Source organism: Colletotrichum aenigma (assembly GCF_013390185.1).
Source record: "Colletotrichum aenigma strain Cg56 chromosome Unknown KSG_Cg56_contig08, whole genome shotgun sequence".
NCBI lineage: Eukaryota > Fungi > Ascomycota > Sordariomycetes > Glomerellales > Glomerellaceae > Colletotrichum > Colletotrichum aenigma.
Window position 1 is genome coordinate 861,708 of NW_023500914.1, and position 27,357 is coordinate 889,064.

At 55.8% G+C, this 27,357-nt stretch overlaps 10 protein-coding genes across 10 annotated transcripts; 3 read left to right on the forward strand and 7 right to left on the reverse strand.

Annotated features, from left to right (window-relative positions):
* Window positions 1-1,721: 1,721 nt before the first annotated feature.
* ADE1 (Phosphoribosylaminoimidazole-succinocarboxamide synthase) lies at window positions 1,722-2,778 on the reverse strand (the record flags this gene model as incomplete). The annotated part of the gene is made up of 3 exons (XM_037327046.1): window positions 1,722-2,296; window positions 2,350-2,509; window positions 2,596-2,778. The coding sequence occupies 3 exons, from the start codon at window positions 2,776-2,778 to the stop codon at window positions 1,722-1,724; spliced, it is 918 nt and encodes a 305-aa protein (XP_037174173.1).
* Window positions 2,779-3,290: 512 nt separating this feature from the next.
* Window positions 3,291-4,861, reverse strand: OPSB-0 (putative aspartic-type endopeptidase OPSB; the record flags this gene model as incomplete). Its single annotated transcript, XM_037327047.1, has 2 exons — window positions 3,291-4,199; window positions 4,250-4,861. 2 exons carry the CDS (start codon window positions 4,859-4,861, stop codon window positions 3,291-3,293), a joined length of 1,521 nt encoding a protein of 506 aa, XP_037174349.1.
* A 1,012-nt stretch (window positions 4,862-5,873) lies between these two features.
* Window positions 5,874-6,787, reverse strand: CGCA056_v011802 (uncharacterized protein; the record flags this gene model as incomplete). The annotated part of the gene is made up of 2 exons (XM_037327048.1): window positions 5,874-6,423; window positions 6,483-6,787. The coding sequence occupies 2 exons, from the start codon at window positions 6,785-6,787 to the stop codon at window positions 5,874-5,876; spliced, it is 855 nt and encodes a 284-aa protein (XP_037174351.1).
* Window positions 6,788-7,473: 686 nt separating this feature from the next.
* Window positions 7,474-8,031, reverse strand: cnxH (Molybdopterin synthase catalytic subunit; the record flags this gene model as incomplete). The annotated part of the gene is made up of 1 exon (XM_037327049.1): window positions 7,474-8,031. The coding sequence occupies one exon, from the start codon at window positions 8,029-8,031 to the stop codon at window positions 7,474-7,476; it is 558 nt and encodes a 185-aa protein (XP_037174350.1).
* A 1,175-nt stretch (window positions 8,032-9,206) lies between these two features.
* rbm5 (RNA-binding protein 5) lies at window positions 9,207-11,584 on the forward strand (the record flags this gene model as incomplete). Its single annotated transcript, XM_037327050.1, has 4 exons — window positions 9,207-9,518; window positions 9,584-9,653; window positions 9,707-9,979; window positions 10,035-11,584. The coding sequence occupies 4 exons, from the start codon at window positions 9,207-9,209 to the stop codon at window positions 11,582-11,584; spliced, it is 2,205 nt and encodes a 734-aa protein (XP_037174168.1).
* Window positions 11,585-12,142: 558 nt separating this feature from the next.
* CKI1 (Choline kinase) lies at window positions 12,143-14,804 on the reverse strand (the record flags this gene model as incomplete). The annotated part of the gene is made up of 3 exons (XM_037327051.1): window positions 12,143-12,952; window positions 13,002-14,416; window positions 14,696-14,804. 3 exons carry the CDS (start codon window positions 14,802-14,804, stop codon window positions 12,143-12,145), a joined length of 2,334 nt encoding a protein of 777 aa, XP_037174346.1.
* Window positions 14,805-18,832: 4,028 nt separating this feature from the next.
* CGCA056_v011806 (Protein SCO1) lies at window positions 18,833-19,827 on the reverse strand (the record flags this gene model as incomplete). Its single annotated transcript, XM_037327052.1, has 3 exons — window positions 18,833-19,264; window positions 19,337-19,546; window positions 19,615-19,827. The coding sequence occupies 3 exons, from the start codon at window positions 19,825-19,827 to the stop codon at window positions 18,833-18,835; spliced, it is 855 nt and encodes a 284-aa protein (XP_037174348.1).
* Window positions 19,828-20,479: 652 nt separating this feature from the next.
* spp1-1 (Set1 complex component spp1) lies at window positions 20,480-21,769 on the forward strand (the record flags this gene model as incomplete). The annotated part of the gene is made up of 2 exons (XM_037327053.1): window positions 20,480-21,137; window positions 21,198-21,769. 2 exons carry the CDS (start codon window positions 20,480-20,482, stop codon window positions 21,767-21,769), a joined length of 1,230 nt encoding a protein of 409 aa, XP_037174347.1.
* A 267-nt stretch (window positions 21,770-22,036) lies between these two features.
* btb3 (BTB/POZ domain-containing protein 3) lies at window positions 22,037-24,081 on the reverse strand (the record flags this gene model as incomplete). Its single annotated transcript, XM_037327054.1, has 3 exons — window positions 22,037-23,676; window positions 23,739-23,787; window positions 23,860-24,081. The coding sequence occupies 3 exons, from the start codon at window positions 24,079-24,081 to the stop codon at window positions 22,037-22,039; spliced, it is 1,911 nt and encodes a 636-aa protein (XP_037174583.1).
* A 589-nt stretch (window positions 24,082-24,670) lies between these two features.
* Window positions 24,671-26,953, forward strand: nim-1 (G2-specific protein kinase nim-1; the record flags this gene model as incomplete). Its single annotated transcript, XM_037327055.1, has 3 exons — window positions 24,671-24,713; window positions 24,784-25,245; window positions 25,302-26,953. The coding sequence occupies 3 exons, from the start codon at window positions 24,671-24,673 to the stop codon at window positions 26,951-26,953; spliced, it is 2,157 nt and encodes a 718-aa protein (XP_037174179.1).
* Window positions 26,954-27,357: the final 404 nt, after the last annotated feature.

A 27,357-nucleotide genomic window follows, 5' to 3' on the forward strand; every position in this document is an offset into this window, starting at 1 on the left:
ACACTTCGCATCCGGGAACACAATCGCAAATATATCTTACCACTTTTCCTCGTTTGTCGTGACACCAAGCTTTCGCTTCTTGCTTTTCAACTTTTGAATTTGCTCGGCAGTAAGCCCTTTAATAGAAACGCCCCAGGCGACGTCACAAACTTCATCTGGACGACTTAGATACACCTTCACATCTGAAGTATCTGGGAATAATTCGCCGCATCAAATACAGTGTGGCTGCTGCTTATAGACTCTATAGAGATGCTCTCTACGCTGAATATAAGCTTCCCAATACCAAAGATGAGCTATTAGGAGAGTATCCTTACTTGAGACGATGAATAGTTAGATAAGCCGCGGCCCTACACCTATAACTGTTTTTCAGAGGTGCATACTTCAGGTAGGGGCAAGCAAGAAGTTGCGTTACTGTTCGTGTGGTGTTTTTTTTTCCATGATTTGACATGTCGAAGCAGCGGCAGTCTAGAATTATCCTTGGCGTCAAGAGTTTCGCCATCTGGCCCGTTGTCAACTGAATACCTTCGGCATGGTCCAGTTCGGAAAGCGGTTTCTTCGCCTTCTCCCCATAAGTTCTGAGGTTTTTGAGGTATTCTGGGGATAACGAAGAGTCCGTCATCGGACTTGCGTGCGGCTGATCTATGCGGTGATGTTTGAGAATCATGAGACAACGAATGCTCTTGAGAGTCGTCCTGGAGGTCCACGTCTTGCGTTTGGGTGATGTTATCAGCGACAATGGGGGGAAGAGGGGGCTGCACGATTGGTTGGTTGCCTGTTCGCGCACTGCTGGCCACTGCCCGCTGTCCTGCGTCTGGGCTGCTCCTATTCTCCTCGGCAGCGGCGACGCCGCCGCCGCCGCCGTGTCCATCATCGAGTCTCAGATTTGATAATCTCTCTGAGAGATAGCTTGATCCATAAGACTCCGTCTCGCGACGATGAACAATACCGCGTGATATTTCATTGGTGGACGTATGGAGCGTTTCAATGACCGGTCCGCCGATGCTGTAGTAATCCCCAACGCCGCCGCCACCACCACCACCACCAGCAGCTCCGCTGACAAAGTCAAGGCAATTATGTTCATCCAATGGTGGAGAGTAGTAGCAATCCAGCATGGGATTAGGGTCAAGATAATACGGCATCGGCATTGTGCTGTATTTCAATTCGTTCTGACTTGCTGCCACAAGGCCCGAAGGAAACTCGCAAAATATGCAAAATGTTGAAATGAGAAACAGGAAAAGTCCAGTCAAGCTTACTCTCGGATGCTTAAGAGGAGAATCGGCAATGCGCGGATTAGCAATTCCATTTCAGCGTACAATTGACCCTTGTTCACTCATGCAGGCTCGGTCGGCTGCCAAGTTGGATCAAGTGGTGACCACACCTCAACAAACGAATAGGATGGTGAGAATAGGGAATGGGTTGCATGTGTGTGGTCCACCGGTGGGCAGAACTCACAACTCGCGGTAACAAAAAAGCCTTGCCCAATCACTGTGAGGCCTCATGCCAATATTATTCATTCACAGCCGATCTCCATCAAGCAGACATAGTTGATGTTCGCCTTAGCATGGCATCACACCACTGAGTAGTTCAGTTCTTGATGATCAGGAATCGGTACTCCAAAATGTCCCATAGGATTGGATCGATTCCCATATAATTTTTGTTTATCCTAATTCACTGGTAATATCGCATCCCTCAAAACTCGAAAAGACTCACCAAAACCCACCCTACGCCTGCGCAACAACCTCATCAAAGCTCTTCCCAACCAACTTCACAAACACATCCTTGTACTTCTCCGCCGTAGCCAGACACACCTCCTCGGGCAGCTTCACCCCGTCCTTGCCCTTGAGCCCGTTCTCAATCAGCCAGTTGCGGATGAACTGCTTGTCGAAGCTCTCCTGGTCGCGGCCGACCTCGTACTTGTCGGCGGGCCAGTAGCGGCTGCTGTCGGGCGTGAGCACCTCGTCGACGAGCACGATCTCCTCCGTGTCGGGGTCGACGCCGAACTCGAACTTGGTGTCGGCGAGGATGATGCCGCGCTCCTTGGCGTAGTCGCGCGCCGCCGCGTACAGCTGCAGCGCGAGCTCCTCGACGCGGTCCGCCACCTTGGCGCCGACGAGCCGGCGCGCCTCGTCCGGGTGGATGTTCTCGTCGTGCTCGCCCTGCTCGGCCTTGGTGCTGGGCGTGTAGAGCGGCGTGGGGAAAGCCTCGGATTGCTGCATGCCGGCGGGCATGGCGATGCCGTGGACGGTGCCCTTGGACTTGTACTCGTTCCAGGCGGAGCCGGTGATGTAGCCGCGGACTAAAGTTTCGTTAATGTTGATGTTTGTGAGTGAGAGACGAATTTCTACGAACCGATGGCCTCCAGGGGGACGACCTTGAGACGGCGGACCTGCATGGCCCGGTTCTTGATGAGGGCGGCGTCGGCGGCGGGGAGGCCGGCCGGAGGGTCGAGGGTGATGAAGTGGGTCTTGAGGCCGGGGACGCGGTCCGTCAGCACCTTGAACCAGTGGGCCTGGCATCAAAAAAAAAAAAAGTTTTTGGTCAGCGGAGGGGCTCGACGGTGAATTCGGCAAGTCGCGGGTTTGTTGCTGAGCTCACCGAGGCGTGGGTAAGAATGGCGCCCTTGTCGGGGATGCCGTTCTGCATGACGACGTCAAAGGCAGAGACTCTGTCGGAGGCGACGAAGAGGAGGGTCTTGTCGTCGACCTCGAAGACATCGCGGACCTTGCCCTGGCCGATCTTCTCAAGGCCCGTCAAGTCGACGGAGGTGATGCTCGCCATTGTTACTGCTGCTGTTGTAGGTCTAGGATGTGGTGGGGTGGAGGGGTAAGTCGACTTTTGGAGGGGTAATGGAGGGGCAGAGCCAAGATGGACTGGGGGAAGCTCAGTGAGTGAGATTGGGAGAAAGGGTGATCTAGAACAAATTGGCCTGGACGCCTAATATGAGAGAAGCCTGAGAGGTCCTTGAAATGAGTCAACGGGTCGTTGATGCCGAGTTCGGGATGAGATGTGAGGTGAAAAGCCGGCCGATCGGGACGGGTGACGAAAAGTGCATGAAAAAAATTTCCCCATCGGGTGTACCCGCTCCACAGTTTTGTGAGGTAGCCGTTGAAGGCTCGAACTCTACCACTGCGCTTTGAGCTTCACATAGACCTGAATCATGTCATTACACCAGACTAAGATGTAGCAGATAGAGCACTCTGGTGAGACGTTTGCTTATGCTTCTGGCCATGATCAATTCATTCCTCTGTAAGGATATTAGTATTATACATTAAGTTATTCGCGTTCTCAGCTTAGACTGCTAAAAGCGCCGCGCCAAGAATGGCGAAGACGGATGTAAGTGCTGCCACAATGGTTCCATCGAACCCCAAAGGTGCCATGCCTGGCCGCGAAGCAGCATTCTCGGTTGCGCTCGGTGTAGGCGTGGCCAAAATTGATGTCGCGCCCGAGCCCGATTCCCTCCCTCCGCCTCCGCTGCCGCCCGTACTTCCACTGGCTGTCCGTGTCGGGGCTGCAGTTGATACTTGACAGGCCACGCCAGTGGCCGTTGGCAAGGCGGTCTCGTCTGCGCGCAACTCAATGACATTGGAGCGTGTCGAGTTCAAGTTTGCTTGTGCAATGCCGACTTGCTGATTGGTCTCGTCGTATACCACATACGCGCTTCGCAGGAACGTGTCGCCCAAAAGAGCGAACCTGCTGCTGTTGATGTCGAAGGCCGAGTTGCTCTGAATACCGAACATGCACGGATTATCGAACGGAAGCAGTCCTTCCAGCTGATCCATGATCGGGTCGAGGTTGTCAAGAACCATCTCCTCGAGGGGTACTCGAATCGTGACACCGCTGAACTCGAAGTCGAGGAAGTGGTTTTCGCCGTCGGGTCCCCTCCACTTGCAGTCCACGAAGCCGTAGCCGGCGTCGATGACATCATATTTCTCCCAAATTTGGTTGGCGATCCTGTCAGGAAGCAGACAGACTGTTGAGCCGGAATCAAGGACGGTGGAAGCATTGAAGTTTTCCGCAGCCAACTCTGTCATCTTTCCGTCGGGTGTTTCGAGGGAGACGCCGGTCATGGCGACGCTGTAGCTGGTGATACGCTCGGAGTGGTAGTCATCGACCAGGGGCAGTGTTGTGAGGGATCCAATGTACTTCTCAGTGTCGATGCCACCGAAGAGCAACGTCCCTTCTGACGAAGACAGGTCGTTCTGAACTGCCGTTAGCACGGCCGTCCTTCAAACACATTGGAGCTTCATACCAGCCATAGACTGAAGGCTTTACGGCCGATCAACTTCTGTGAAACCATGTTGTCGAGAATCGTGGGATAACTCCGTCTTGTGGACACGCCCGTCGAGAAACCCAGACCCATCAAGCCAGATCCCTTAACCGTCTGAATGGCCAAGCCCAGCTGCTGGCTCGACACCTTCTTCCCGTTGATGTCCACTGTATCCGAGATGTAGTCGCCCTGGATGTTCCTGGCATCGAGGTAGGTGATATCGAAGCCATTCCTTGTGACAAGCTCGTAGGTGGAGCTCTTGGTCGTGTCAAAGGTGCTAGTGCAACCAGTGCCGTACGTTCTTTGCAGGCGTGGGCTGTTGCAGAGGTCCGCCTGTTTGTCTACCACCCAGGTATCACTGCTGCCCGTGTCCAGATGCATGAGCATTTTTTGGCCTGGCGTGCCGACTTCGACTTCGGAATAGTAGCCACCGCCGGTGAGATTGTTGATGGCCGTGACATCGAAAGTATCGCGACGGGTGATTTGCACCAGATCCGGAGGAAACGAGACCCTCTTGAAGTCGGTTGAAACCACCAATTGAGAAGCCGCCACATCCGCCAACGCCGCAAAGAACACAGCTCTTGAAAACCTCATCGTGGTCGTCTGGCAGTCTCGTCAAGGTCCAAAGGCCGCGTAGCTAGCCCGAAGATGTGATGGCTGGTCCCTGTGGCAGCTCCACCCCCACAGCAAGCAGTGCGGAGAAGCTCGATTGATGTTGGAGATATTGGGGTATCCGGGCAATCAACGCTACATGCGTGTGGCAGCTTGCCGAAGGTTCAACAACGAAGAAGCAAACGCAAGGGATCCCGCCGGAGACAGAACTAACGGCGCAGAAAGGCCGGGTCGCATGCCTTTTTCAGCCTCGTCAGAGCATTCGTCGGGCGGACTGTGGATTCAGCCGTGATTATGGGGTAGCGTCCCTAGAGCTGGGCGCCCAGCAGGGCTAAGTGCATCTTTCTTTCGGGCTAAAACTTGCAGCAAATGGTCGCGCCACCTACGAGGCATCTGGGACCCAGATTGGAGAGATTGAATTGTCGCGCCAACCCGAGGTGGTTAGAGAGGCACAGCACATCCTCATAAGGTCCTCAGCTTTCGCTTGGCTGGGAAACACCTGACAGGTCGCCTCGCCGGGTGAGGCTCAGCCGGGGCATCCGTGCCGAGGAAACTTGACTGGAAAGCGCACAGGGAGCGCCTTCGAAATCATGATTGACATGAAAGCTGGGACCAGCGGCGTTCCTGTCAAAGTTAGGCTGGTGGATGCCACATTCTTGTCAGGTGCGTATCGGTGGCAGTTGTGGTTCGCGTTAGATGAGGAAGAAGGAGCGGAAAATGCCCAGGGTCAAGGGGTGGCAGATTAAACTCAACACCAATCTGCTTAGTCACGTCCTCTAAGCGGTTCCTCCTCTTCACCGGTGCGCCTTCAAAACTCTCCTTTGAGTCAGGAGGTGCGATCCGACTTGATATCTTTGTCTCGTTTGAGATGTTATAAGAAATTGCATGGTATTTGTGTGATATCATTAAGCCCAGCAAGTGTCATTCATGACCTGACCCAAACAACGCCCGAAGCCTCCATCCCAGTCCCTCATTGTGTTCAGAAGGATTTCGATTAACTCAGCATAGCCGCTAGATGCATATTATACTTCTTGATAATCGATGTTGATGTTTCGGTCGTTGTTTCCTTCGTGCCAGTGTTCTTCTTCAGAAAACAATTTCCGCCGTAATTCTTCGTCATGATGTCGATCACCCCGTTGAACTGCACTCCGATACACCTCTCGCTGGTGCCGTTGATATTCTTGTTGTATGAGGAGCAAGCCATCATGCAGGTGTCCAGCGTGTAAGATACTAATGCCATGACATCGACATTGTCACCCGTATAATCAACATTGCACTCGGTATCGTAGTTCGACTTGACTCCTCCTACAGCCACAGACATCGTCCTGCCCGTCAAATTCGGGCAATTGATCTGTAAGTCGCCTGTCGTCACCAGACCTGTCGTCGGGATGGAAATGCTGGCAGCGTTTGCTGTGGTTTGCGTCGAACCTGTCGTCGGAGTATTTGTGCCCGTCGCGGGGACGCTCATCGTGCTCGATGCCACTGGCGAATCTGTTGCTGTCGCTTTGGCAGCGGCACTCGCTTGTACTTCTGCTTGAGTCTGCCTAGGTTTCTTATGTTAGACTCTAGGCTCGGGGAGCATAAGTGCGTGGAATTTGCTCACTCTTTCATGCGCAAAACCGCCAACGAGCCGCCAACGCCTCCGCCCACTGATGCTGCGATGACGACTGCTGCGAGGACGACAAAGAAAAAGAAACTCGTCCTCCGCAAACCACATATCCTCCTTTCTGTATTTACAGGCTGTTGTGGTTGCTGAGAGTAGTGTTTGTTATCGTCCCCTTTGTATGTGGGGGATATTGGTGTCTTGGGATGGTAGTATTGATCCGGTATGACTTCTGGCCCGTGGTCTATTTCACGAGCCGACATCTTTTCGGCTTGATTGACTTGGTAGATTGACTTTTCAGCCATTGTTGCGATAGTTCACTGCGACCTTGCCACGACAGGCTGAGGTGAAAGAAGGGAAAGAAATGATCACGAACTCCACAAGGTGAGAAGTTCGACCAGGCTGGCTGGCTGTACAAGTCGGCTACCAGATGACCCACGAGTGCAAATGCGTCTGCCTGGATTGTCCGAATCCTGGCAGCGAAGGCTGGTTGTTCGTATCATGTCGGCGCGCATGAGCGGCACAGCGCTCGCGAAAGACGATGGTGGAGGGCGAGGCGGGTCAAGCTTCAACCGCATGATTATTCCACCAACATGCTTGATCCAATCCACCTGATTGTATCCTTCAACCGACTGAATTTCCTTGTTCCCCTGAAAGAGCCTTATTTTGCACTTCCTGATTGCCAAGACGACAGGAGGGATGCGATGATGTTCATCATAGACCGATTCGAAATGCTGTTGATGGTTGTTGGTTCTGCACTGCCCTCTCAATAACATTGGCACTCTGGAGAGCCCCTATCGTAACCAATGATTTTATAGACCTCGCACGTTTCGGCAGGCGCCGAGCTGACCATGTTTTTTGAAAGAAAACGGAGCCGGGTGTGAAGCTGGGGCTTACTTCGTATTTTGCAGTCGATGTCCGAAGCCAACAGCCTAATTAACTCTAGATCCGTCGCCCGGTTGAGCGTGTAGGTGGGGTTCGATATCCAGCTTCAGCAATTTGGGCCGAGAGACGCAGGGGGCGGCGCAGCATCCGGATCCTGCTCTGCAGAAGCATTCTGCTCGTTGGCGACCTTTTGGCCCGCGATGCCGTCCCGGTTTGCCCTCCATACGCCCTCCTCACCATGAAACTCTTCCCTTTTCCAGACTTCGACCTTGGCCTTGCATTCTTCCAGGGCCTCCTCGCCGGCTCTCCACGCTGCCTGCCGGTGCGGCGAGGACACTGCTATGAGGATGCTCTCCTCTCCAATGGGAACGGTGCCGAGCCGATGGATCATGGCGACGCCCTTGAGACCGTGCTTCTGAAGGATGGACTTGGCGATGGACATCATTGTGCGAAGGGCGAGTGGCGTATACGCGCTGTACTGCAGCTCTTTGACAGGTTTGTCGCCAAATGTGTCGCGCGTGGTGCCGGAGAAGAGGACAATGGCGCCGGCCTGTGGTGAGCGCACCCGGTTCATGATGGCCGCAGCATCGAGGAGGTCGTACGTGAGTGCGACGTAGCAGCTGTTCTCCGCCACCTCCCAAGGACCTTGATCTTGAGAGTCCATGACGGATCGATGAGATGAATAGGCGTTGATTTGGATTTCTGGTGAGTATTTCCGTGCCCTTGAAGTTGGTTGATGTGCGAGTTCGCTCGGTAGCCCGGCCGCTAGGAGATCGTAGAATGGCGGGGTCAAAAGCCACAGTAGCGCCGATTGAGAGCGCTTGTCTGTCTCTTGTACGACCTGCTGGTGCTGGAAAGGATATCAGGTTTCACAGCCGATGATGTCACTCAATGAGGGATCTCTAGCATTCATCAATAAAATCGGCAGCTCTTGCGTTGACAACGTCTACTCTTGACGACCGAATTAATGCCCTCGGAGATGCTGAATAAGTGACCACAGGGCGAGAGGGAGACCTTAGGGCACGTACTGACTGACGATATTGGAGTGAGTGAAGCACAGATCAACAATCCAACAAGCTTATCGAACCCCGCTTTACTAAGCAGAACAGTGTTCCAATTGAGCCTCGAAGCATTTTACCTTAAAGATAAGGTCAGGCAAGGGAAGGTGGTGGCACCTGGTTGCAGCCACAGCACACGACTGGCACGCAAGGGTTGAGCTTCTTGGTGGATCGTCCCTTCTTCAACCTCACCGTTCTGTTTCTGTTTCTTGCAAACTCAGGAACGCATCCTGGTTGCGCCGAACACCCGACGGAATCACAAAGCACGGTCTCGTCGCTGCCTCTTGGGGTCGGCGCCGCGCCTTGCGTTTTTCAACCCCCGTTTCCTCCCTCTTCGTCTTCTTCCGCTTTTCTGCTCTTTCCTTCCGAAACGACCAACACCGAACGCATCCTGCGCTCCCGAGTTCGCATTGCACCCACGCCCCATCCTGCGATCCGCGAACATGTACGAGGACACCTATCGCTCGAGGGAGAGGGGACCTCACGACCGACGAAGATCCCCTCCGAGAGATCACCAGCAATATCCAAACAACGACGCCTATCGCACGCGGCAGGGTAAAGAAACTAAGCTGAGCCTGCGGAGGACATGACCATCTGCAGAACATCTGGCTGGTTTGAGCTTCCGCTAACTTTCCCACGGGCCGACGAGACTATTCTAGATCTCCACCCAGGAATAACCACCACGAGCTGTCCTACGACGACGAGGAGACCCGCTACCGGGATCGGGACCGTGATCGTGGCCGAGAAGAAGAAGTCCGCGCCAGAGACAACCGCTACTACAATGGATCGGCGCGTGAGGCCTACCAGCCACGTCCTGGATCGAGAGATCAAGGCGGTCGTGGGGATGACCATTTGGATCGCCGTGATGAAGACCCTGAGATACTTCACCCATATGACGGCGACGACCGCGGATCACGTCGTTACGATCGAGGTGGCCGGAGCTACTCTCGCCCTTACCACGACGATGGCCCTCGCCGCGATGATGCCCGACGTGGTCCTGACGAGGATTTTCGTCATTTTTCCCCCTCTCCAGGTGGCAGCCCAGGTCGTTATTCTCGTCGCGATCGTTCTGCATCGCCTCTTCGACAAGCTGGTAATCCGAGTGATACTGTGATCCTCGAGGGTTTGCCCACGGGCCTGTTATTGGAAGACGTTAAGGACTGTCTGTTCAGACAAACGGATTTATCGCAATACCCTTCGGTTGAAGTTCGAGTTCCATCTGGCCGAGGTAAGACAGACTAGCTGCCAAGACATGGTTTCTCCCTTGCTGACACGTAACAGGCCAGCGACGTGCTTTCGTACAGTTTGAGCAGGTTGACCAGGCGGTCGAATTTGTCAAGGAGCACTATCCCAAGCTCATGCTTGACTTCGCAGGCATAGTCGACGGTGATGCCGATGGCATGACCTCAATGTACATACACTACGCGAGGAACCGTGACGACGGCGAACGGGAAAGCAAGGCTGGGTATGCCCCGAACTGGACTTGCCCGACTTGCGAGTTCTCCAATTATTCCACCAGGAATCGCTGCAAGAACTGCGGCGGCCCACCAACAGGTATTTTTGATACGATGTCGACATGCTGCTGAATGCCCAAAACTGACCGTGACAGACCCGTCTCAATACCGTCACCTCCTGACCGGCGAAAGCGATGCAGCTGATACGCCATCCCAGATACTGGTGTTCTTTCCACTTGCGGGCGCTGTCACAGAAGACGTGCTTGCCGCCGGTGCTGCAAAGCTGGAACTGGCGCAAAAGCCCGCGGCGCCAAAGAACTCTGGAGAACCACCAAAGCTGAAGTCCACGGCGCCAACTGGCGATGCATCGGGATATGGCGCGAAGCCTGGCTCGCTGCATCGCATCTTTTTGATGCGAGATCAAGACACGAACGAATCATTCAATTTTGGATTTGCCGAGTTCTGGACGGTCGAAGATGCTCTTGCCGCCATGCAAAAGTTCAAGATGATGCGCGAGTTCACCATCGCCGGGAAGCCAGTCACGGTATCGACCATCCACCTGGGTGTATTCGTACCTGAAATGAGAGACGTCACGCGCGCCATCGAACACATCTCGTTTAACCCACTTTTCAACCCAGCCATTCGAGTCAAATACTGGGAGCCCCATGTGTTTCCCAGTGAAAAGGTCATCACTGAGACACCTCCAGGAGGTACATCCAGTAACGACAAGACGGATGCGAATGATGAGGCGAAGAAGACCAAGAAGCGCAAGGCTGAAGGAAGCCTTGCATCTGCAGCTACGAAAAAGTCCGCGCCAATGGCGGGGCAGATGGCCTTTTGGCAGAGACGACACGACGAAATCCATGAAGGCAAGAAGCCTACAGACCCTGCCGATGGTGACGGCAGCGCGGAAGAGCGCGCACCAGTCAAGATCTCTTTGTCTGGGGCCAATGCCATTTCGACTGGCCCAATCAAGATTTCGCTGACAGGAGCGAGTCTGTCCAACCCTGCCCCGCCCGCGACATCACATTCGGCAGAACCGTCGACGGCCCCTACTTCGACTGGTGCTGTAAGCCCCGAGCAGCCTGCTTCGCCGACAGTATCATACGTCGACAGGGAAAAGGTGTGCTGTCTACTATGTATGATGAAGTACAAGTCTCTGGACGACCTCAACACTCATGAGAAGTCAAGAAACCACAAAAATGCCATGGCAGACGAGGAAAAGGTTAAGGCTGCCAAGCCCCGTCTTGCCGCCCGCGACAAGAGAATGTCGAAGCAGACCGAGGAACAGCCTAAGAACGAAGAGTCGGGCCCTCAATACCGCGACCGTGCGAAGGAACGCCGAGAGGTTTTCAACCAGCCATCCAAACCCAAACCTTTGGCTCAGAACACGAAGCCTGCGCGAAGGGAGGACAAGCCGTCTCGTGCACCCGCCGAGAAGACGCCGCCTCCGCAGCCGTCCAAGGGCGCAGGGATGTTGGCCAAGATGGGCTGGAGCACCGGTCAGGGCTTGGGCGCCAACGCCGACGGACGCACCGAGGTGATTGCGACACACGCATACCAGGAAGGCGTTGGTCTCGGTGCGGAGGGCGGAAACCTGGGCGACGCGGCGGAGCTGGCCCAGCGCAAGACGAAGAACAGCTATGCCGAGTACGTGAACACGGTGCAGGACAGAGCCCGGGAGAGATACAACAAGATGGGCTAGACGCCACATAGGCATGCAGCCACCCTGGCTGCTTTTTGTAGATACAATGCGTTGTGAAGTAATAATGGCACAAGAAATACTCTTTCACCGAAATCATGTCTGACTTGTGAGCTCTGCATTCCGCGTTCCCCTCCGTGCTAGCCATGCCCTCATTCCAAGAATGTGAGTGAAGTTCCTGTCTCGGGCATATCCATCACATGTATGATGGAAAGATGTATGCTGGACTGGACTAACACATTGTCCTCGTCGCCATAATCGCTCTCACCATCGTGTTCGATACCCAACACTTTCGTAAATCAAAACGGGAACTAGAAAGTGGAGTCTCTTTTCGCGCTCTCCATCTCACGACTACGTACACCACATGTTACGATTTGACACTTGAGATCTCGCCCAACATAATACGCGTGTCGAAGATTTACATGGTGAGCAATGATAGATACACTGCGATTATGGTAACAGAAGCATCGAGGGGCGCCACCTGAATCGTCCGTCTTTGAACATTGATATTCTTATTGAATAACGCGGGCTTCAAGCATCCCGATAAGAATATATATAAACTTAAAAGTCAACAACCTTGAGGCGGGCCTGCACATCCTCCGGGAACAACTCCTTCTTGACGATACCCATCAGAACACAGTCACCCAGGAAGAAGAACGCCCGCTCCTGAGCGTAGCTGAGGTAGTCGTATTCATCTCCAGCCTCTGCCTCGGCCTCCGCAACGGCCTGACACTCCGCCTTCGCGGCCTCGTCGCCCGCAGCGGCCGCCGCCTCGTTCTGCGCCTGCTTCTCCTGCTGCTCCTTCTCCTCGGGCGACTCGAACCCGGGGACCTTGGCTTGGATGATGCCCCAGGCGACCCACTGCGCGCTGTTGATGCCACGCCAGAGGCGGGTCTCCTCGTAGAGCTCCTTGACCTCCTCCTCGATAGCCTCATCTGCACGGCGCTCTTCTTCCTTCCAGTGTCCCGGAGGCACGCGGGCGTCGAGCATGAACTCGACGATGGAGCTGGACGAGGTGGTAGGCAGGAGAGCCGGCGTGGTGCTGCCTGCTGGAGCGCCATCCGCGGGTGCGAGACGAGGGGTGGAGGCGCCGCCGTGAGGGTACTGCGGCCGGTGCTCGACGTACGCTTTCAGGAAGCGGCGCTGCTCCTGGATTGTTGGGTAGCGGGCCGTGTTGCAGAGATAGGGTGCGGCTTCGTAGTGGTAGTCGTAGGCCCATTCTGTGAAGTGGTTGGCAAACTCGAGGCCTGGGACATTGGCCGCGGCGTATTCGAAGTCGATGACGATAAGCTGCTTGTGTTCGTTTGCTGGTTGGAGGAGAGGGGACTTTTCATCGTCGGGGCGCATACGGAGAATATTACCATATTGTGTCTATCTGTGTCAGTTGTGGACGGGAGAGAGGGGCGTCGAGTGTACTTACGTCGTTGTGGGCAAAGACGAGACGCTCACGGATTCCTTGGGAACCTTTGTAGGCCTTGACGACCAGCTCGCGGTACCTCTCGTACAGAGCCTTGAACTGTGCCCATTCCACGCCGCAGACGTAGCCCTGGCCCGAGAAGACGCTGGATCCGCGGCGGACGTCTTCATCGAGAGCGAGGATCTTCTTCTCGACGTTACCGAGCCAAGTATCCCAGTTCTTGAACACTGCAGCACCTTCATTTTTCTCCTTCTCCAAGACGTCGATACCATCGTGAAGTTCTCTCATACGCTTGGCAATCTGCCTTGACGTGTCTGGATCTCGCAGATCCTTAGGTGTGAGAGTGATCGAGTTGAAGTATTGCTCGAAACGGCCGTTTGTGAAGCATCCGAGGAGTCTTGGGCCAATCTTCTTACGTGCCAATCGACGGAGCACGCTGAGCTCATTTTCACGATCGATCAAGTGCTCAAGGCCGTAGATTCGGAGGAGGAGCTTCGGGGGAGGCTTTCTGCCAGAGGCAGCGTCATCCAGGTCTGTGGGAGGCGAAACCACGTATACGGCGTTGGTAAGCGCTCCACTCAGACGCTGAACAGAAAGACGGTTGCCGCAGTCCAGCGGGACTCTTCGCCAGCCCTTGATCCTGAGTGTGTGTGCGAGGCGCACGATTTCATTCTTGAAGATCGCCCAGGCCTTCTCCTTGTCGTCCACCTTGCCGCTCAGGGACAGGTCGTCGGTGCTCTTGCCCGCATTGTAGCTGAGAGTCTTTGAGTTGTCCAGGACGGCATCGCAGGTAGGAACAACAACGTCACCGTCGATGTAGTCAGTATCGGAGCTTGCCGTCCTATGAAGCATGCTGCGCGAGATGGACTTCTTGAGGCGGCCGGAGGTGCGTCTACCAAGTCTGGGGCCCGACTGTGGAACAGAGCTAATACCCAAGGACGCCATACTTTCGTCAATGATCTTTTGCAGTCTGTCGAATGACACGTCGCTGGAGTCAGAGTCGATGGAGTCTGATCGGGAGCGCGGGGCTGCCTGAGGCGCAGGCTCAGCGTGAGCTTCAGTTTTGGTCTTTGACTGGGGAGAGCGGCGGCGAGGAGAAGTCTTGCTCTTGCGAGTAGCCTTCTTTTTCCTCTCATGCTCAAGCCAGTCGCTCAGTTGAGCCAGTAGCTTCTGGCTCTGGTACATATGTCTTTGGCCATGGCGGTGCTGGTGCTGATGCTGCTGGGAGGCGGCGATTTCCTCGGGAGATTGAACAGGCTCCAGGACCGGGGACGAGCGGGACGAGGACTCGGAAAAAGAGGGCAGACGGCCCGTCAGTCTCTTGGCCATGTTGGCGGCGTATTGTCTCTTGTGATGAGCCTGGTGCTCAGCATTGGGAGCAGCTACAGTCTCAGCCTCTGGCTCGGCGATTTGGACGACTGTAAGGGTGTTAGCAAGTCTTGGCCCATTACATCACAAGCCCAGCGACGATACCGGTCCATCAAGCCTTGTCGGTGGTAGGTATGATGCAAACAGGCGCGAAGCGTCATTGAGTGACCCGGGCAATCATTGAGTGAGAGGTCACCGCAGGTGATTGCCAAAGACATCGACGTGAGCCCTCTCTTATTCCCATGAGGGCAGCACGATACCACTTGATGTAGATGCCGGGCCTGTATGATTTCAGGTTATGACGGAGGAGGCGAATGCTCAAGACTAACCTTTGCCGGGACTTGCGACTGAGGAGGACTTGTCCGTCTCGTCGTCTGTTTTCAAGGCTGGGCGCAGAGGCAAGCCGTTGAGATGCAGCGAAGAAGAGGAGGAGGACATTGTGGCGACGAGGGCACGCGACAGCGACAGGCGACTTTTATGAGGACAAGGGTCTCCAGGGTAGGATTACTGTTGTGCGCGTTGTGCTAGTGGCTCGGTCAGAGAGACACAACGTCTCTGGGGCGAAACGAGGTGCCGGAAGCAGTCGTCGGTGAGGAATATGGAAGATTGTCTCGTGTGTGGTGCGGTGAGGTGAGAGGTGACAGATTGCGGCTGGCGCTCGGGGCAGACAGATCAGGGACGATAGAACGTCTTATCGGAGCAGAGCCAACGAGGGGCTCGTGGGGCAGCAAGAACGGGATGGGCCCCCCGGCTAGGGATGTACCTTTCTGGCTTGTGACGGATAACGGGGCGCTGCGCTATTGGGGTAAGGTAATACAGCGTAGGTGTGTAGTAGCTTGGGGCGCGAGGAGGAATAAGACGGATGGGATGATGGGCGCAGCGGCTAAGTTGTTGGCGAAGGCGACAGTTGCGTGTTGCGCAGGGTTTGTCGATGAAGAGTTGGGAAGGATGACAGCCAAAGCATGCATGTAAGGTACGAAGTTATTGGTGGTCTGGAACTGGAACTGGTCTGAGGCCGCGTAGGAGGTTCAGACGAAGATGGACAGGCAGACAGAGAGACAGACAGAGGTGGCGTCGAAATGTGTGCCCGCAGCAAAATGGAAAGTTGTCGTGTGGTGCGAGGTTGGATGCAGAAAAAAGCATTTTTCCCGAGAACCAGAAAAGGACCCCAGGGACTTTTACCAGAACAAGAGGACTGCAGCTTGCATCGGCTACCAAGCCAAGCAGGCGCAGGGGAGGAGGGGGAGGAATGACCGAGACCCGGGTCCTCCTGCTCGTCTCCCGTCCCCCAGCCCCAGCCATTCATCGCCTAATTATTTTATTCGGACAGGTTTGGGCAGTCTCGTGGGCCATTGACTGTTTGGTGACCGAGCCGTGGGGAGAAGGCAAGGGGAGGGGGGAGCTCATACCCGGCAGCAGCACTCAGTGGAGGGGTAACACAAGGCGGTGGAGTTCAGATTTGCGCCGGTCAGGTGCATGTGGTGGGGCCCACTTCAGCTTCTCTCATCAATCTCTCCCGTCCCAGTGCTGATTGCTGCTGCTGCTGCACCACAGAAATTCCATCGCGTTCCAAGCATCCCCTCAGCACACCCCTGCCACCGCCCACGACAGGGCCCAGCCAGACTCGACTCGAGAGCTCAGGGTCATGCGAGTCGTTGCTTTCCTAATCGTCGCACACACCGAGGCATCTGGCGATGGTCTTCAACACCAACAAAAAGATGGTGCATGGCCAGTCATTCGTTTGACAGGTCGCCCCCAACCACACTCCAACAAGGCAGACGACGCCTCAGCCCAACGCCACGCTATCTTGGACAATTTGACAGTCACCGATGGCAGGCCGTGACGTCAATTGGACCCTGCCATCCAGTCGGGAGCTCCCGACCCTTGCCTCGACCTGCTTGGTTTCCTTGCATGTGACGTACTGCAGCGAGTCCCGACCACACAGCATCCTGCGAAACATCAACCCAAGTCTAAGCCAACCACAACCAGATCTGACCAGCAATTCGCTGGTCAATCACCGTTTGACATTTGACCACGCGCCTTCCTCCGTCTCGTCACTTGTGGCACAGCAAAAGCCTGGATACCTCAGCCACTTGTTTGTATACACCGTCTGATGTTTACTCTCTTGTCCAATTCGTTATTCCAACTACACAGACTGCAGACCAAGGTACAGACTTCTAAATGTTGACTGGCCTTCCCTCCCGCTTCAGCGCCCACTCAACCGCCCGCTTGACATCATCCACAATCATCTTGGGCGTGTGCGTCGGCGCCCCCCTCTCCTGGCTCCAGACGCCCGTCTTGACCAACACCGATGCCCATTCCGTCTCTTTGCTGCTAAAGTCGTTGGCCCCCCTAATGTCGCTCTCCGGGTTATCGCCCACCATGTAAACAGTCTTCAACGGCGCAGCAGACCCCTGCCCGCCCTTCTTCCCCAGCAACGCCTGACGATGCGCGTTGAGCACCCGCTCCGCGTACTTATACGTCGTCGCAAACGGCTTACCAAACACCGTCCGCTGCAGCTCCACCCCGCCCGACACCTCCGACCAAACCCCGGCCACGGCCGCCTGGAATGCCCCCTGCCCGAACCTCGGCTGGTGGTACGTCGTCGACCAGAAGAGGTCCGCGTTCGAGAAGATGAGCGGCGGCTGCCCGTCCTGCTGCCACCCGCGGTTGGGCAGCGTCTTGTCGCCGTTCTTGGACGAGTAAGTCCCCAGGATGCCGTCTCGCGAGAGGAGCAGGTCCGTGATGATCTGGATGTCGAGCGCCCAGTCGCGCGGGTCGTTGAAGACGAACATGGCGTCGATCTTGAGCGCGTCCGCGTCGCGCATGTTGCCGCTGTGGATCGGCTTCGGCAGCGGCTCCGCCGTCTCGGCGTAGACCTGCTTCATCAGGCGCTCAAAGGGAAAGACGTCGGGGTGCGCGCCGATGATGTCTGCTGGTGTTACCACGTTCTTGAAGCCGTACCTGCGCTATCGTCAGCATGGCGCATTCTAGCTTTTCCAGACTATCAAGAACTCACAGCTTTGCAATCTCTCGGCACTTCTTGGCGTCCGCGCCCGTCAGGAAGATGGTCTTGTCGCCGAGACCCTCGGGGCCTTGCACCAGTTCCTGGAACGGGGTGTGCGACTGGACAAAGTTGTCAACCGACAGCTGCACACCGAGCTTGTCGCTGAGATCCTGCACGCGGACAGCCTCGGGCTTGCCTCCGCCGTTAGTCAGGAGGATGAAGGGGATGTTGTTGTCGTTGAGGAACTGCAGTGACTCGGCCGCCCCGGGGATGGGCTTGGCCACGTGCAACAAGACGCCGTCGATGCTGTGATCATCATTAGTTGAGCGTCTTGTCCATGACAGGCGAGAATCACATCTCAGGCCCCCAATGGTTGACTCACTCAAACGCAAAGGCAAAAGACGGTGTCTCGCCTGCCTCGAAAACGCGCTTCTTGCTGCTGAAGCTTCGATGGGATCCCGCCACCCTGCACACCTCCCTAGCAACAGGCCGTAACGCCGTCTTCCTCAAGCTCGCGAATCCCCTCTCCTGGCCGGCTGTACTAGCAGACGCAGCCCTGAACGGAGCTTGCGAGCTTGAGCTCTCGAACGGTCTCGCCAGCCTTCCAAGGCCGCTGCTAACCCTAATCGCCTGCCTCATTGTCCTAGAGTTTCCTGCCAAAATCAACGACGTGCAATACCCCGCATAGTTGGGACGAAAAAGTATATGGAGGTTGAAGTTTGGTGAGTGAACGTTGTCCAAGTTGCTTGCTGGATAGATAGGCAAGCTGCCCGGTGCGTTGAGCCTCCCAATCACCCCCGCCATCCCCTGCGACGCGACGGGACCCCCTGTCGCAAAACTCCACCCCGCTAATTTTAGTGGCGAGACCCGGGGGCTGCAGCGGGCGGCGGCGGGGTGCGGTGCATCGAGAGCTTGGAGATTGCAACGCTCTTCGTTGACGTGATACGCTTCTGGAATTCTTGGCTACATCTGCGAGGCTTTTCGTCCGGAGAGTTGACATTGCAACTGCAAGTGTCTGGCGATTCTTAATTTGACGTACGTGTGTGGTAGGCCACTTCGCTGGTGATAAGAACGGGACCGCGCGGAGTAGCATGTCTAGGTCGTCAGAAGAACATCGGGCGCTTGAACACTTTCAGTCGATAATAGAAGCTAGGTAGAATGGATGCCGTTATCTTCTCCGTTGAAAGGTTGACAGAGATTGTTCTGAAGTACTACAAAGCTTCAAGCGCACCGCCCCGGCCGCATCTCAGGCGCAATGCCAATACGCACTGTGGCTTCAACCTGCATGTGTTGTGATGGTATTGCTTGTTTTGTGATGGTATTACAGTGATTGAGTGGTCTCGGAGCCGATTGCTCAAGATTCTATGCCCATAGACAACTAGTGGTACATATTACACATTCCAGGCCAATACCTGCGTCTCCGTTTTTGTGTCTTCTGTTGGTCTCTCCCCTCCACGCTTTACTCCTTCTTCCACTCGCCCGTCCAGTCCTTCATGTGGTCCAGGATGATCTTGGCGGCGGCCGACGGCGAGTGCTGGCGACCCAGGGCCTCCACGAAGTCGCCCTCGGGGTCCATCAGGTAGAAGTATATGCTGTGGTCCACCAGGTAGTCCTGCCCGGGCTTGACGTGCTGCGGGGTGCTGAAGTAGACACGGTACAGCTTGCACATGGCCTTGATCTCGTCGTAGGTGCCCGTCAGGCCGATGAACTTGGGGTGGAACTCGGAGAGGTACTCCTTGAGCACCTCCGGGGTGTCGCGCTCCGGGTCGCAGGTGATGAAGAGGGGGATCACGGAGCCGGGCCGCTTCTCCTCGACGAGGTCGAACATTTGCGCCATCTTGTCGAGCTCGTCGGGGCAGATGTCGGGGCAGTGCGAGAAGCCAAAGTAGACCTGAGAGAGGGATTCGCATGTTAGCTACGTTTTGGTTTGGTAGTCGAGTCTTGAGGTGGGGTTGGGGTGTACCAATGCATAGCGGCCCTTCATGTCATCGCTGGTGAACTTGTTGCCGTCCTGGTCGATCAAGGAGAAATCGCCGCCAACCTTGGGCCGGCCGATACCCTTGGTCGCCTCGGCGATGCGCTTGCGCTCCATGCGCTGCTTCTCGTGCTCAAAGTACCACGTCAAGCCGGCACCGGTTCCCACGAAAAGAAGGCCGGCTTTCCATGAAAAGGGCTGTTCGACACCGTCATTAGCTGCCATCCCGTCTTATCCCAGCACTAAAACCATGGGTTGCGCCTTACTCCCGCTCTATATCTGCTCTTTGCCTCCTCCACGGTCTTGTACGTCTTCGTCCTCCTTTGCGCCGGGGCAGGCCTCGTCTGGGACATGGTCGGTGCGGCAGTCGGCCGGGTCTGCTTAGGAATCGCCGCTTGGGAGATGCATCGTCGGCATTGTCGGGAGGGCGTGGATAGGAGGGACTTCCACAGCCGCGAGGTGGCTGTTGCGTGCGACATGGCGAGAGGCGAACCGGGAGTTCGGGAGTTTGTCAATTGGCAATGGAGTCGTTTCTGGGATGCTGCAGCCCTTGGGTCGAACCCTGAAATCGTAAGATCGAAAAGCTCTCGGTGAGCTTCAAAAAACGATGCCCGGATCAACTATCGGGGCGCTTCAGCGAGAGCGCTGAGGTCAGGCTGCTACACCGAGAATCTTACCGAGGAAATGTGGGTCACTGAGAAGCTTGGGGACTCCATAAGGTAGTGTGTTGTTGCGTCCTTCATCCATCTTCAACACATCCTACATACCCTGCCAATTCACCAAATAAAGTCATTCATCAGATGCTGACTTTAACTTCATCAGTATCATACTCAATTTGACTTGAATTCTCATCGCCATTCATTGAAGAAAGGTCACAAAGTACTGTGAGCTATGGACTCAGATGTGGACCAGAAGGTCAATGACCGCCAAAATGAGGACCATGAGATGAAAGACATGCCAGCCCAGCACGCATCTTCTTCACAAGGAACATCTCAATCAGCACCTCCACAACAACCGAACCCCGAGGCAAAATCTGCCACACTTCCGTCAGGCATCAGACACCCTCCTTCCTCAACCCAAACAACGACAGCAGATCCTCCCTCACCCGCGCCCCACCTCACCAACACCATCATGGAGACCACAGAAAAGCCAACGGAGCCTCAAAAGATTGCAAACAAAAAGAGGGGAACCGCGACTGTCAAGAAAACGCCAAAGAGACTCAAGGGAAGCGGCCCCTCAAAGAGCGCAAAGACTAAGAAGCAGTCGGACACCGCCTCCACCACCCAGGACGAACCTGAAAATGACCATAACACGGAGGAGCTGGATGAATCTGACAATGGCCCCTACTGCATCTGCCGCGGGCCCGACGACCACAGATTCATGATAGCATGCGACATTTGTGAGGACTGGTTTCACGGAGAGTGTGTCGACATTGACAAGGACGTGGGTGAGAACCTCATCCACAGATTTGTCTGCCCCAACTGCAGGGACGAGAGCAAGAAGATCGTCTCTATTTTCAAGCTCAAGTGCAGCTTACCCTCCTGCAAAAAGGCCATCAGGAAGGACGAGGCTGGCCAGGCGACGGCTTTCTGCTCCGAAGAACACAGCCAGCTGTGGTGGGAGATGATGATCGCGGCGGCGCCGAAGCCCAAGAGGAAGGCCAAGGATCCTCGCGAACTCGAGGGTCAGTCTGAGTTGATCGCCGTCTTGAATAGCAGTCTCGCCGGCGTCGGCCCAGACGGCAAGTTCAGGATCAGCACCAAGCCCTTCAGCACACCTGCTACTGGAGGTATGCATAAACACCCTAACTCTCCCTGTATGGCTTCAAACCGCTTACACTTTTCCGCAGTTGAGAGTTCTGATACAAAGGGTAAGGCTCTCGCCCCCGGCATCCTGACGGAGGAGGAGGAGGCCATCCTCAAGGCCTCCGCAGCCGACCGCTACAGCATGGGCGAGCAGACGGTGCTCTGCACCAAGATGCTGCAGCTCCTGGACATGGCTAACGATCGGCGGAAGGAGCTCATCGCGGCCAAGCAGCTTGAGGACGCCGCGTGCGGGTACGACTTCCGGCTCGACCAGGTCGGCGTGGTGGGGCCGTTCGCGCACTGGCTCGAGACGGACGAGTCGGCCAAGAAGATCTTCAAGACGGGCAAGCTGGACGCCGGCAGCCGCCTGACGGGCGACGACCGGAACATCTGCGACAAGAAGCGCTGCAAGACGCACTCGGGCTGGTTCTCCATGCACACTAGGGATGTGAAGCACCTGCAGAAGCTGCTGGCGGACGACGCGAACAAGATGCTCGAGCGGGAGCGGCTGATCAAGGACGCGGCGGTGGAGAGGAAACTGCGCAAGGAGGCAGAGCGTAGTACTGTGCGCAGTTTCCTTGACGATGGTTCGATGGGTCCGGCTGAAGTGATGTGAGGGCTTGAGAGATACCAGAGGGGTTGTTGTCTTATTTTCGTTACTTGACGGTTGGCGTTTGTAAGGGTTGCATGTATTGCCAGATATGGGAGAAAAGTTGTACGCGTCAGTTTCTAGGTGGCAGGAGAAGATCACGCATTCTTGTAGATGTGTTAGTAGTGAGGCCATCACCAGACTTAAGTAGCGCATCGCAAAGGTCAGATACCTTTAATCATCCAGAGTTAGGATGCATTTTGCCTCTACCATCTAAGGTTTCTAGTATAATGTCTATGCATCCAGCTTGAGACGATCAAGCATCACGTCAATCTTGCCCAGGAGAATCTGATAGTTGATGGCATCCGACGCGAATTCGTCTTCGGCTATCTCGCCACCCAGTGTCTTCACGCCCTCCCAGTCGCCATTCGGAACCGGCACCTCATCCTTCTCCGCCTGAACAGGCACAGGCTCGCCCTTCCCATCGACCTGCTCGCTCTGCGCCGCAATCGTCTCGGCCATGGCAGCGTCGATCTCGCCCTGCTCATCCATCATGTCCTCCAGATTGGCGTCTTCGAATCGCAGACGGAACCGCTCGCCGAGGTAGTACCGGATGTCGTCAAGCAGCTCAATAGTATCCGTCTCCTGACGATTCTTGATGCGCGACGCACTCTCGTTGATCAACTCCGCAAAGTCGGGCTCGTCAATGTAATCCTCCAGCCGGTGGGCCAGGTACCGCGCCGCGAACTCTTCCAGCCGCTGCACGCGCAGGTCCCACGCGGCGTGGATCACGTCGTAGATGTTGATGGGCTCCATCTCCTCCTCCTCCCCTTCGCCGTGGGTGCGGTCGATGAGCGCGTTGCTGGTGCCGCTGCCGAGCGTGCTGATGGCCTGCGCCGCCTTCGTCTTGAGCTTGTCGAGGAACAGGATGTCGGCGGTGTAGAGCAGGTCCAGGGCGAGCTCGAGCGGGCAGTCGACCTTTTCGGTGTAGAGGAACGTGAGCACGATCTCGAGCACGTCCGGGTTGCAGTCGACGGTGACGACGTGTAGGTGCTCCGAGTCCTGGGCCTCCTTGAACTCGCTCGAGAACATGGTCTCGAAGTAGGGGCTGCGGATGAGGATGGCTTTGTGCACGGGGTAGACGACGGACCGCCTGGGTTTCTTTGCGGGCTTGCTGCCGTCACCGTTGGGTGCGGGGCCGAGGGGGATGCCGATGTGGTTGGCGACGGTTTCGGTCTCCTCGGTGGTGTCGTCGGCGCCGTCTTCGCCCTCTGGTTCGTGTGCGCAGAGGAGGCAGTCTGCGAAGATGGAATTGTCATGGCGCCACTTGATGTCGTTTACGCGCCTCGTCTCGATGACCATCTTGTGGCCGAGGACCTTTTCCCGGTAGAATTGCTCAACCTGGCGCTGGGCGCGCTGCACTTCATCCTGGTACCGTTGACGAGCGAGCCGGCGGTCGTTCCCGGCGAGGATTGCCTCCCACAGCTGCTCGATCTCAAGGTAGTCGCTGAGCTTATCAACGCCGATGAGAACGTCCTCCTCCGTCACGGTGCTCCGGGCATCGACCAGATCCCTGGGCACCTCGCCAAGGTACAGGTAGCGCAGCGCGACCTGGAAGGACTCCACGGGGATGGTTGCCGGGAGCTCGTACTTTACTCTCTCGGGCGCATCGGCGAGCTTCTTGCGGAAGTAGGGCGTCCGCGCCGCGAGGAGGAACTTGTGCAGCTCGAACGACTGCGAGGCCGCGATTAAGCTAATGTCTGCTGTCCGGGGCACGGATTTTGTTAGCAGGGTTGTGATGTGGCCGGCCCATGGTTGAAGCGGATCTGTTGATTTGGAGTAGTCGTACTCCAGCAGAAGGTTTCGTATCCTGTCGTTGAGGGCGTTGTAGATGCACCGCTCGCCTTGGAATGTGTTCCTCTCCGCCAGGGCACCTGATGGTCTCAACTCAGCCACGGCATTCTCTTTCCAAATGCGGAAGGAGGACGAGGCTCACCGGATTCCAGAAGGAGCTGGACAAGCTCGAGATGGCCACACAGACTGGCCTTGACACCTATCGTCAGTGACATCCGAGCGACGCCTCTTTCCCGGCTGGGGGGGTTACGGGCTTAGCTTACAATGATCAAGGGCGTGTAGTCAAAGCGGTCCTTGCCATTGATGTTTACCCCGGCCGAGATCAGCTCCTGACATGTTTTCAGATCACCCCGTCTGCAGGCTAGGAGGAACGCCTCAAACTCGGTCGACTGGTCGAGGGGGTTATCCTCCTTCAGGACGCCGCTCTTGATCAATTCATTTTCATTCTTGAGCTGTGTTTCAAGTTCATCTTTCCGGAGCACCATGTTTGCTGATTACTGGATAAAGACACAGCCTCTCTATACCGGGACAAAAAAGAAGTAACCCAAGGAAACACCAGAAATTATGCAAGGAAGAACTGAAAAACCTCAGAATTGCATCCAGGGCAATGAGGACAATGAAGATGTCACAGACAAGTCCGATATCTCCATTCAAGGTCGCCTCCGCACGGGCCACCGATTCCCTTACGTGATGCCTTCTCTGTGCCTTCCAGTTGGTGCAACACCACTGCTGCCACTGCCCCACCATTGAACCCCTCTACAGGGATATGCTCCCTTTATCGATAGGCGGCTGGATTATCCGCTCTCCGACACTAGCGCGGTTGCCATGGCACCCGCCCCAGTCCGACCCAGATTGTTTACCAAGCCCAGATGGGCCCTGTTAGTCGACCTACCTTGCCGTGCACCCAAGTTCACAGCTTTGACTTCAGAAGTGCAGCTCTTCCCGTTCAACACCACCACCAATCTTGATACTAACCACAGCAGGTCTTGCGTCGTCGCTTCCAATTGCCTCTCCTCTTCTATGGATACAAAGAACCGTTTCTTTTAATCAAGTTTATTGCGCGTTGTGTCCAAGATGACTTCAGAGGCGGAAAAGTACGAGGTGCTGGAGAAAATCGGTATGCACGCCCATTCACAAAGCTCTGCAGCTTCCTCCGGAGAGCTCCCAACTGACGAAAACACAAATAGGTCATGGCTCCTTTGGCATCATCCGGAAGGTGCGACGGAAGCAGGACGGCCTCGTCATGTGTCGCAAGGAAATCAGCTACCTCAAGATGTCGCAGAAGGAGCGCGAGCAGCTCCACGCCGAATTCCAGATCCTCTCGACCCTCCGCCACCAGAACATCGTAGGCTACTACCATCGCGAGCACCTCAAGTCAACTCAGGACCTCCACCTCTACATGGAGTACTGCGGCAATGGCGATCTCGGCCGGGTCATCAGGGATTTGGCTGTCAAGGGACAGCGCGCGCAAGAGTCTTTCGTCTGGAGCATCTTTTCGCAGCTGGTTACTGCACTCTACAGATGCCACTACGGTATCGACCCTCCCGAGGTTGGCAGCAATGTCCTGGGTCTCTTCAGCACGGCTTCGAAGCCCAAGACGCCGCCTGGCACCATGACTATCCTGCATCGCGATCTGAAGCCCGAGAATGGTACGTGTTGCCAGGCCACCCAGTCTCTTCTAAGTTGACTAACCGCATTTGTGCAGTCTTCCTGGGAGAAGACAACTCCGTGAAGCTTGGCGACTTTGGCCTGTCCAAGATGATCCAGTCCCACGACTTCGCTTCGACCTACGTCGGAACTCCCTTCTACATGTCGCCCGAGATTTGCGCCGCCGAGAAGTATACTCTCAAGTCCGACATCTGGTCATTGGGATGCATCATCTACGAGCTCTGCGCGCGAGAGCCCCCGTTCAACGCCAAGTCGCATTTCCAGCTGGTGCAGAAGATCAAGGAGGGCAAGGTCTCGCCGCTGCCCAGCTGCTATTCGAGCGAGCTCATGGGCTGCATCAAGGACTGCCTGAGAGTCAACCCTGACCACCGCCCCGACACCGCGCAGCTGCTGAACCTTCCTGTCGTCCGTCTGATGAGGAAGGAGAGGGAAGTTGTCGAGCTCAACAAGGTCATCAAGACCAAGGAGGATTCGTTTGCACGCCGCGAAAAGGACCTGCAGGAGAAGATTGCCGCGTTTGAGGCTGACAAGGCCTCCGTTAAGCAGGAGGTCGACGCCTCTTTGCGCAGAGAGTGGGAGGTCAAGGCGCGCCTGGAGATCGATCGTCAGATCAACCAGGAGATTGAGGCCCTCCGCAAGCGATTCGAGAGTGAGGTGCAGGCCCGCGTTGAGGCCGAGCTTCTGAAGAAGGCCACCGAGTCGGCCCAGGCTCAAGACCTTGCCACGTCCCAGACGAAGTCTGACTACCCCAGATCATCCGTTGGCAACGCCAGTGGCGACGAGGAGTTCTCATCCTCCACAGACCTCACCGATATCTCGACGGAAAGCCCCGTTGCGAGCAACGAGTTGAAGAAGGTTACTCGCACCCCCTTTGGCCGAGCGCAGACCATGTTCGTCGGCGGCATGGGAACTCCCATGGACATCGAGATGGCGTCTCCTTCGCCTATTGCCATCGCTTCTTTGTCTCTTTCCCCCCGACGGAATGCGGCCACCAAGGTGCCTAACGCTAACACCGGTAACCTCTTCTCATCAAAAGCTGCCTCCGAGGACCCTGTCTGGGACCTGGCTCGCGACACCATTAGCATCGATTCCGACGACGACGACATCGTCCCCTCCCCTACTCGCAACATCAAGTCGCGACAGAACCCTTTCACGTCCAAGAACCGCCCGGTTCTTACCTCTCAGAAGTCTGTCCCTATTACTCGCGTCAAGCCCCAGGCTTCTTCGACAGCATTGAACCAAAACAAGACGCTGCCTGCTCTGCCTAACATGGCTTCGAACCCCGACCTGGGCCGTGGCCTGCGCGAGCGGTGCCCGTCCCCCAACCGCCGTCTGAGTAAGATCCCTTCGGCGTCGAACTTGGCGTCGGCCGCCAACGGCAGCGAATCCCCCGGCGGTCTTTCCCGCAAGAACTCTACCAAGAAGGATCAGGAGCCCCTTGGTAAGGTTGCGGCGAAGAACAACATCAAGGGCAGAACCCTCGTTGAGCTCCAGCAGGCTCGCGCAGGCGGTCGCCCTCTCTCTGCTGTCCTGTCTGGCGGCGAGAACATCAGCCCTAAGCGGGCGTTCAAGGACCGCATTGCGGACCGAAGATCCAGCGGCGGCGAGCCGGCCGCGGTGTGGGATCCTGAGCGGGACGAGATGCCCAGTCCGTTCCTGGTGCGACGCAAGCCCATGGCCAGAGTCTAAGATTCTTTTCCTTTTGGCATTACATGAGCGTTGGGTGGCGAAGATACCATAGCATTCACACGGGTCATTCATTTGTTGTTCTTCTTGTCATTACCTCATTACCCCTCTCATTTGTTCTGACGGCACCGAAGAAAAAAGTCTGGAGGAGTATTGCTCCGTTGGAGGTAATTGTGGGTGTTTATAACACACGACTGCCCTTGAGTCCTGGTGATGACCAGACGGGACTCTTGGGCATGCACACTTATGAAGATAAGTTTTTTTTCGGAGGTGTTGGAAAGGGATGGGACGGTGTTGCCGCACTCGGCTGGGTGTCATTTACATTGCAGACGTTGTTTTACGGCGTTTGGGTAGATTGTTGGCTGCTTTGTACATACATGTTGCATACGTGAACTGCAGTTGTAGTT